At 44.2% G+C, this 9,423-nt stretch overlaps 1 protein-coding gene across 1 annotated transcript; it reads left to right on the top strand.

Moving 5' to 3' along the window:
- Nucleotides 1-283: 283 nt before the first annotated feature.
- LOC147887987 (putative xyloglucan endotransglucosylase/hydrolase protein 7) lies at nucleotides 284-1,945 on the top strand. Its single transcript, XM_087393143.1, has 4 exons — nucleotides 284-521; nucleotides 609-709; nucleotides 838-1,034; nucleotides 1,202-1,945. The coding sequence occupies exons 1-4, from the start codon at nucleotides 341-343 to the stop codon at nucleotides 1,605-1,607; spliced, it is 885 nt and encodes a 294-aa protein (XP_087249269.1). The 5' UTR covers nucleotides 284-340; the 3' UTR covers nucleotides 1,608-1,945.
- The last annotated feature ends 7,478 nt before the right edge of the window (nucleotides 1,946-9,423 follow it).

Below are 9,423 nucleotides of genomic sequence, written 5' to 3'. Positions count from 1 at the left end.
AGTAACACTAACACCACTACCACTAAAACTAGTACTAATACTAATACTAATACTAATACTAATACTAATACTAATACTAATACTAATACTAATACTAATACTAACTGTACCAACACTAACTTAGAGGAGAAGAGATTCTTTTGCTACTTGCAAACAAAGATTGCTCTCAAATATGGTACCAAGAGGGCAGAGGCAAGGCAGGGAAAGTACTATTCCCACTCACCATTCCCCAAACCCAGCTGGAAACCCCTCTTGTGACCATGAACAAAGCCTATAAGAAGATGCGTTCTAAGGTGATGAGCAAAGAGGCTAAGAAGGCGAATTGATTACAATTCACAAGATGGCTCATAAGCTAAGCTTTTGCAGCTTCTTCTTCTTCTTGCTCTTCATCTTCCTTATCAGTCCTGGTTGTTCTTCCTTGGATACCTTCCAGCAACAGTTCGTTGTTACCTGGGGCTTCGACCATGTCACCACCTCCTCCGATGGCCAGGCCCTCTGGCTCATGCTCGACAACTCCTCTGGTACCCCTCTCTTCTCCTTCTGGTCTTCCTTCTCCTCTAATTCCTTCTTACACATTTTCATTCCTCATCTCTTCCCACTCTCTGCAGGATCTTCCTTTGCTTCTATCCGTTCCTACTTGTTCGGTAGCGTCTCCATGCAAATGAAGCTCGTGCCCGATGACTCCGCTGGTGTTGTCACCGCCTACTACGTACATTGCCCCTCCCCTCCCTACTCAATCGACAGCTTGCTCCCCTCTCGTTTTTGCAGAGAATTTCATTATTGAAAAGCCTACTGCATGTAATCGTCACTCTTTTTGCCTGTCTCTCTCTTTTGCAGATGGCGTCTCGTGATCCTTCGACTCGAGATGAGCTTGACTTCGAATTTCTGGGAAACTCGTCAGGCCAGCCTTACCTATTGCAGACGAACGTCTACGCCCATGGGGTGGGCCGCCGTGAGCAGCGGACATACCTATGGTTTGACCCCACGGAAGATTTCCATTCATATTCTTTTTTGTGGAACCAAGACCTGATCATGTAAGCAACTGCTGATTTTTTAGCCTCATTGCCTTTCAATGTGGACAAGTCCCTGCCTTAGAGACCCATAGCAAATACTTCGCACATTCCGAAACGAATTCAGAGCTAAGAGCCTTTCTGCAGTTGGAAAAGATGCCTCTAAGAAACAATGCATCTCTTCTTTTCAGGTTCCTCGTTGACGAAGTGCCCATACGGGTTTTCATCAATGGCGAGAGTCAGGGGGTTGCATATCCGAACAGCCAAGCGATGGGTATTTTCTCCAGCATTTGGAATGGTGACCAGTGGGCGACAGAGGGTGGGCTGATCAAAACGAATTGGAGCCATTCCCCTTTCATCTCCTCGTATCGGAATTTCAACCTGGACGCATGCGAGTGGAGCTCATCGACTACAGAGAAGCCTGCATGCGCCATGCTTAACGCGAACAAGTGGTGGAACCAAGCTCCCTATAGATCACTAAGTCCACGTGATGTCGCCAATCTGCTGTGGGTAAAGAAAAACTACATGGTCTACGACTACTGCACTGATTCTGCGAGGTACCAGCCTGCTCCAACGGAGTGCTCTTTCAACCCGTGAAAGCAGAGCGAAAACTGTGGCAAGCAGCTGCAAAGAAAAGACAAGATGGACAAATGCTGAAGTCGAGTTCGTGACTGCATTGGACAGTTCTTTGATTGCTACATTTCTGCAGCTGGTACCGGATTCTTTCCTGTTGTGGGTTCTGTAGAGAATTGTATCAGCTCTGTGGGTTCTGTAGAGAATTGTCTCAGCTCTGTTCTTGCAGAGTATAGAAGGTGGGAGGCTGCATGCAGATTATACAAAACGAGCCACAACTTTGTATAATATGCGCAAACTTAGATGTAACAATAAAGAAATTTGTTCCGTTTGAAATGGATACTTTCGGAATTTATCATGACATGTAGAATTGACTTCTGTTTAAAAAAAAAAAAAAACTTGCAAGTTAGAGTGTAGAATTGACTCACTCGTTTAAATTTATCATTTTTTTCCAGAAAAGCTTAGTACAATGTAGAATTGCCTAAACGAGTTATAATTTGAGGAGTTAAAGACACAATCCAGCACCATGAATGCTTCCATGATAGAAGTCATTAAGTCTAGGTTTGACCTTTGATCTTACACTATCCCTTCTTAGGGGTCTTAATGAAACTAGTAAAAATTTGAAAAGCGTTCATTTCAAATCACCCCATAGACGGGTCAAAGACCCGCTCCGTTGGGTCTCAACATGGGATCTCAAAAGTGACCTTGCTAATTTGAGAATGGACCTCCTTGTCGATATCCAAAGTTGTGTTGCCACATGCTTTCAAGATACAACAATGGTAAAGCTACTTGGTGACAAACCAAATGCTTCCTTGCTTTTTTCATGTAAGCACATTATGATGATGCAATTCAATTAAAAGCATTGAAAGACACTCAATGCTCCCACATTTAGTGTACATGTGTGCCAAAGTGGTTCCCACAATCAAACTAAGCCAATCTTAAAAACTTGTTTTCTAGACTTACTTTCAAATTGCTTCCCTTCCAAAGTGGTTTCCACAATCAAACTAAGCCAATCTTAAAAACTTGAGTTGTTTTTTAAACTTAAAAAACCTGGTCTCTATTCATGTACTTGGGCATGATGCTGGTAGATAGGAATGAAAGCATCGCATCATACCATGACCATGGCCCTTCTAGAATGACTTCGACCTTTGCTGTGATTGGATCTGTGCACGAAAAATCACCACCAACTCTGCATCAGGAAACTCATCCTCTACTCCCGTTGGCAGTTCTCCAGACTCCAGTCAAGATAGGTAATCTGCTACCAGATGCTGTGAGCCCAGTCGATGAATCACATCAAAATCATATTCATGCAGTAGCAACACCTAATGTGCCAATCGGCCTGTAAGACTTTGCTGTTTTACCAAATACAACAATGCGGAATGATCAACATGGAATACAAAAGGTCAACCCAACAAATAATGCCGGAATTTCTTGACGGAATAGATCATGCCCAACCCTTCTCTCTTCGTGACAAGGTAATTCTTTTCGGCTGTTGAGACTCGTCGGCTTGCATAGTAGACTGGGCGATACCATTTATCCGCATCTTCTTGCATTAAGACACTCCCAATTGCTCTATCCGAGGCATCCCCAAACACATGAAAATTCTTCTCCCAATCTGGAGACAGCAACACTGGTGCACTGGAAAGCTAAATCTTGAGTTGCCGGTACGCTTGGTCGCAATCTGCGGTCCACACAAATGCCTTCGGTTCCACATGAGCCAATGCATTCAAGGGAATCACCATGTGAGCTAGGAACCGTAGACGTTTGCCATGCCATTGAATTTGGCCCAAAAACCGCAAGCACTCCTTAGGTGTTATTGGCACTGGGGCTTGCATAATTGCTACCACTTTGTCTGGATCCACTGCAATTCCTTCAGCCGAGATCACATGCCCCAGGAGTCGACCACGCTGCGGACTGCGAATGCACATTTCATAGGATTCGGACTGAAGGAGACTTCCCTGCATCATTGGAAACTCTTCCACAAATGCTCTAGGTGCTCAGTGAATGTTCTGAACACACTAAGCTCATTTAGGAAAATACGCATGAAATCTATCAAATAAGAGTAAAAAATCTCCTGCATTGCTCTCACTGAAAAGTCGAGGGAGCATTACGCAATCCAAACCACATGACTGTGCAGACATAGACCCCCCATGATGTTATGAATGCTGTTTTGGGATGGTCTTTTGGAGCCATTTTGATTTGGTTGTACCCGCTATATCCATCCAAGAAAGAGTACACCTCATGCCGCGCCACTTTGTCCAGCATAGAATCCATGTACGGTAAGGGAAATGGATCAGGTACAATGGTTGCATTCAGCTTGCGGTAGTCGACACAAATCCACAATTTCTTATTTTTCTTTGGCACAATGACAATCGGGGAAATCCACTCTGAATTCTCGATCAGTGTGATGAATCCCACCCGTAGCAAGCGTTCCAGCTCTTCATGCACTTGTTTGGCCACATGTGAATTCATACGATACTGCTATATTTTTATTGGAGTCACATTTGGTTTGAGGTTGACCCGATGCTGGTAAAATTTTGGATCTAGCCCTTTCATATCCGCATAATCCCAGGTGAACACATCGAAGAAATCTCAAAGAGAGCAATCAATTCACTGCGAAATTCAGCAATGTGCTGGTTTTGACTGGTTTAGATGCTCCATCCTCTCCAAGATATACGGTATCTAGAGCATCTTCCTAGACTCACGTGACTTGTCTCATCCGTTCTTCAAACTCGCTCTCCTGCTATAGGAGATCCCACAGATCCATATCTGTCGCTACTGGCTGGGGCTCTCAGTCGCCTCCTCTTGAACTGTGCTGGCCGCACCCGCCAGAAGATTGTGATGCATGTAACTTTTCATAATGCCTTCCAAATCGATGGTGAAGATAGGAACTAACTCTAAATTTGCTTTGAGAAAGGCTTCCTCCTTATCATCCTCCAATCCATCTACCATGTTCATCGTCTCAGCCAACACAAGTCGTATCACATCCACCAAAGGTGCCGCCACTCCCATTGTGACCCACACTTTCTTCTTTCCTCTCCACACTGAAATGATGTTCTGCTCCCAATTTTGCTTGACTTTTGCTTGCTGCAACCAAGGCCTACCCAGGAGGACGCTATACTCTAGTGTTGCGGCTTCCATGTTAAGCACCATGAAGGAAACCATGAATGAAATCCTCGCCACCTCCAAAACAACGGCCTATAAGATTACGAGTGGTCGAACTCGGCATTGATCGGCCATGTGGACTAAGAATGGCACCGGTTCCTAGGACATCCATCCCATTTCTTGGGAGGCTTCAAAGTGATGATATTGACCTCGAACTGCTATCTACCACCACCTAAGCAAAAGTCCACCCTTGTGCCTTTGCGGATATAACCGAAATTCTCATGTCGATCAAAGGGACTGCCGGTACTAGGCAGGAATCAGTTTGGCATAGCTCCACCTCTTCTGTTCAGACTCCGTGTGAAGGGAGTGCAACAATTACTGATGGAATCCCGAAACCAGGCTAAGTAATCTTCCCAATGAGATCTGGATCGGTGCCTCCAAAATGCATTTCAACCCCGGCTCCCTTTGCAGAGAATTTGCTTGTCTCTTGGCTTGGTTTGCTACCAACAATGGATTTGCTTCGACCGCCTTCGGACCATTCCTTGGTAAGTGAAGTTTGAACTTGGGTTGTGCCTCCACCTCTGGTTGGACAACCGGTTCCGTGAACTGCACCTTACGTGCTTCACTGGGCATCATTGTGGACTCTACTAGGTGCATCAATGGTGGCTCCTTTGTTACCAACTCCCAGACTTGGGGTCGTACGTGTTCTTGGGCTAGCCAATGTAGCAGCTTGTCATTGTTCTTGGGAGTCGATAGTCCCCACAACTTGGTACCAGCACAGGTGATAATGCCAATCACTGGGCACACCAGCAGATCATGTGTACCATCGAAGTGCTTTCCGACCATCTTTTGCCACTCCACACATTGTTGATCCCATTCCTAAGCATCCATGAATTCATTCCGCCAATGGCCTTCGTCCAAACAAAACAGACAGGTTTTCCGTCGATTTTGACCATGACCTCCACCTCTGCGGCCACCGTCGCCTTCGCCTCGTTGGAACGACTATTGCTACAGCCAAAATGATTGCTGTTGTGGCTAAAATGATTGCTATTGTGGCTAAAAAGATTGCTGTTGTGGCTGAAACACTTGCTACTGTGGCTCTTCTTGCATAAAAGATGTAGCCACATCCTACTTGTTGAGACCACCCGCTCTCTGGTAACGCCCATTATAGTGGCATCCCACTGTGTTGTGTGTATTAGTCAAGCAAATTGCACACCAATTCACGTTAAGAGCACACTCGACTGTGGAGTGACCTCAAGCCTTTAGGTACTAATTCTTCTCCGGAAGCCACTAGCACGTCCTTGCCCCCTTTACAGGCTCTTCGGGTCTTTGTCTCCACTTTCGAGTCGGATTCCTCCGAACTGGTACCTTCAGAGCTTTCTTTCGAGTTGGTCACATCCGAATCTGCATCACTATCATTAGACTTCTTAGATTTTGGCATTTTCTTCTTGGTTTTACTCTTCACGGATTTGCGGTTCTTAGATGTCCTCTCGTGCAGCTAATCCCCCGCTCGCACTGCTTGTGCCATGATCGCTACAAGCATCGTCTACGTCCGATCGACTGTGGCCAACGCTATTTGCAACTCCCGTGATAGCCTCGAAATGAAGTAGTCATTGAGTACCTCCTGAGCAGGCCGTTCCCCAGCTGGGCACATGTTGCATGAGTAAGTTGAATTTGAACGCATAACTTTCCACATCCTGCTCTCCCTGATCTAAGCGTCGCAATCTATCCAGAGTTTGCAGAATCGTTTTTTCTCGACAAAACCATCTCAAGAATGCATCGCGGACCTCATCATATGTGGTGAAGTAGTCCACTGTGTACTCTGCCAACCATCATGCAGCCTTGCCTACTAAATTTGATTCAAAACTGCCTCCTATTGGAGTGGTGCAACAGGGTGCCAGATTGTTGACCCCATACACCTTCTCAAACTGTCGGACATGAGCATCGGGGTCATCCGACTTTCGCCCCGCAAACTTGGCATACTTGAGTTGGCCCACGGCCATCACAGTGCCTCCAACGTTTGGTGTTCCTCCTCCTCCAGATGGCCTTCCTTGACTAAAGAGATTGTGAGAAGCCGTCAAAACTACAATTGGAGATGAAGATGCACTCAGCACCCAGCATGCATCAAGCGAGACCTACACCCACAGCCTTGGCGGTGAAACTGACTGAGTAGGCAGACTCTGACACCAATCGACCCCTCCCAGAGCTGCATGCAGAATGAAGTCTCCATGCTCAGGATCACTATTATGCAGTTGCAGTCGTAGTCGCGTCGTTGGTGTCAAGGAATCAGGAGGTCCTTGCGAGCGTGTGCACATGCATGCCTACTAGGAAGATAACAACCGTAGAATAAACTGCCAACAAGCATTGGATGAGGTTCTTCACTGGCATTTTCGCACTCACTCGACCGTAAGCAGGGTGCTAGGGATCAGATCGCATCCGATGGAGTTCATCTTGAAATCCATGGATGTGCTCCTTACCACAACAATCTCCTCCCGAATCTCCGTCGAGTGAGTGCAGCTGCAGGCAAACCTCCATGTGAAGTGCCTCCGCAATGACGGCAAGGAATGGACGGCATGAGCATGCCCAAAACACCTTGCCAGAAACCAATCAATTGCCAGCTCGTGAATCCCTTGCATGATGGTAAGAATGCCCACCGTGATCGCCAATGTGTAGCATCATAACTGCGCAGACGCTATGGGAAATAGGGATAAACAACATATGCAACATCTATGAAACGGAATACAGATAATGCAATAGAGACAGAACACCGAAGATCACTATATTCTGGAGCAAGAGCTCGCACAACAACTGTGTACCGAACAACATCAAAATCCTAGTAATAGCATGCGTACAGAACTGTCTGACGGTTAGGGAAGTGGCCATTGAAGACTCAACCACTTGGAGATTTGAACTGCCAATCCTTGTGGCTAACCTACCCTTGCACACCCCTCAAAGTCACTGCTGCTAACCCAAATGGTTATGCAATAACAGCATGGCACATCTACATACATGCCTCTATCTTTAATGTTTTCAAAATTGATGTAGACTAAATAGGATAGCTTTACTAGATCCCACCACATTGCTTATATACCGGCAAAATAAAATATAATTTTCAACAAGATTTGTAGCCATGTTGAAGACATCATGATGAAAATTTGAGTCAACGGGTTTGGGAAAATTCACCTCCAATAAGGAGTAGTTAGGGTGACATTTTGGCTATCCAAAAACAGGATAGTTTTGAGTAGCACCTGACAAAGTAGCCACCATTCTCCATGTAGACAATATCTAGGGCAAATAAGATAGCATGCCATAAGGTATTATTTTACCCCTAGAATGGCTTTATCAAACTTTCTTTCTATTAATAAAATTAGTTGATTCATCATATCACTATCAAGCTATCAAGTCAAAGTTGTCGTAGCATGCACAAGATACCTTGACCACCATCCATCTATGATTTGTTGATTTTGCATTACTTAAATGCTAAAAGATTGAATAATATTGGTGATTGATTCCAAGGTTTCTTATGCTTGAAATATTTGCATTATTAATGGATGTTGTGAATTCAGGGGATGGCTATTGGCAGCGAGAATTTTCATGCATGTAAGGTGCAACCAGTGATGTGGGGAATAAACAAGGCTTACTTTTGAAAGCCTAGTTTTTGATAGTACAAATACTCATGTACATGTTTTAATTTATGGGAACATTAGAGGCTTAGCCTAAGCATATTATCTAAAGTGGGAAAAGAAAACTCTATTTCTAGAAAAGGCAAGCTATTTTGGAAAGGTGTGTGTGACTTGTCTCTAGTTCGTGCATGGAGATGTACATGAGCTTGTATCAGCTATTGCTCAAAATTATTGAATCAATCAAATACATAGGAAGTGGAAAACGGCCACCACTCTTATGGATTGCACTTGTTATCTTTTTGATTTGTGGAGTTTTGAAAGATCGTGCATATTTGTGTGTATGGTTTTCGTTGTGTTTTTTATGATTGGCAGACTTTTGAGCAATTCCTGTTATAGTGGTAATGAGCAAAGGCATCATTGATCTCTAGAACAAGAAGTGCATAGGCCTATAAGGAAATCCACGAATGGTCAAAACGTGAAATAAAGTGGCACAAGAATGAGAAGAAAGATTTTGCCATCTAGAATAGAAGAAGGTGCAAGCAAATCCATAGAAGAAAAGTGGCACAAAAATGAGGCTAAAATAAATTTTGCCAAAAAGAAGAGGAAGTCTGTGAAGCATGGAGAACAGTCAGAACTTAGTGTCGATTAGCTTTAGTGTGTGCACCACTTACACGATGACAGTATGTGTAGCAGTGTGTGCACCATGCATATGATTTTATGCATGTGTAATAGTGTGTGCACCATGTGATGCTACCATCCATCTATGATTAGCTAATTTTGCATCGCTTAAATGCTAAAAGATTGAACAATATTGGTGATTGATTCCAAGGCTTCTTGTGCTTGAAATATTTAAATTATTAACGGACAGTGTGAATTCAAGGGAAGAGTAACTAATATGGCGATGGCTATTGGTGGCAAGCATTTTCATGCGCGTAAGGCACAACCAGTGATGTGGGGAATAAACAAGCCTTACTTTCAAAAGCCTAGTTTTTGAAATTACTTGAATACTCATGTACATATTTTAATTTTGGAAACATTAGAGGCTTAGCCTAAGAATATTATTGTTGGCTCTTTTCCACAGCTTTTGTAGGAAGAGTAGGGTATTCTCAGTA

This window comes from Dipteris shenzhenensis, chromosome 22 (assembly GCF_047967505.1).
Source record: "Dipteris shenzhenensis isolate YYH24624 ecotype China chromosome 22, Dip_SZ_1.0, whole genome shotgun sequence".
In the NCBI taxonomy this organism is placed as follows: domain Eukaryota; kingdom Viridiplantae; phylum Streptophyta; class Polypodiopsida; order Gleicheniales; family Dipteridaceae; genus Dipteris; species Dipteris shenzhenensis.
Note: the sequence above shows the minus strand (reverse complement) of the source record. Positions and strands in the feature narration are given on the sequence as shown.

Bases quoted from the DNA above. Each gene is read 5' to 3' on its own strand.
- LOC147887987 (XM_087393143.1), top strand. From the start codon at position 341: ATGGCTCATAAGCTAAGCTTTTGCAGCTTCTTCTTCTTCTTGCTCTTC. The intron at 710-837 runs GTACATTGCCCC...TCTCTTTTGCAG, and splicing joins GTGTTGTCACCGCCTACTAC to ATGGCGTCTCGTGATCCTTC. The intron at 1,035-1,201 runs GTAAGCAACTGC...TCTTCTTTTCAG, and splicing joins TGGAACCAAGACCTGATCAT to GTTCCTCGTTGACGAAGTGC.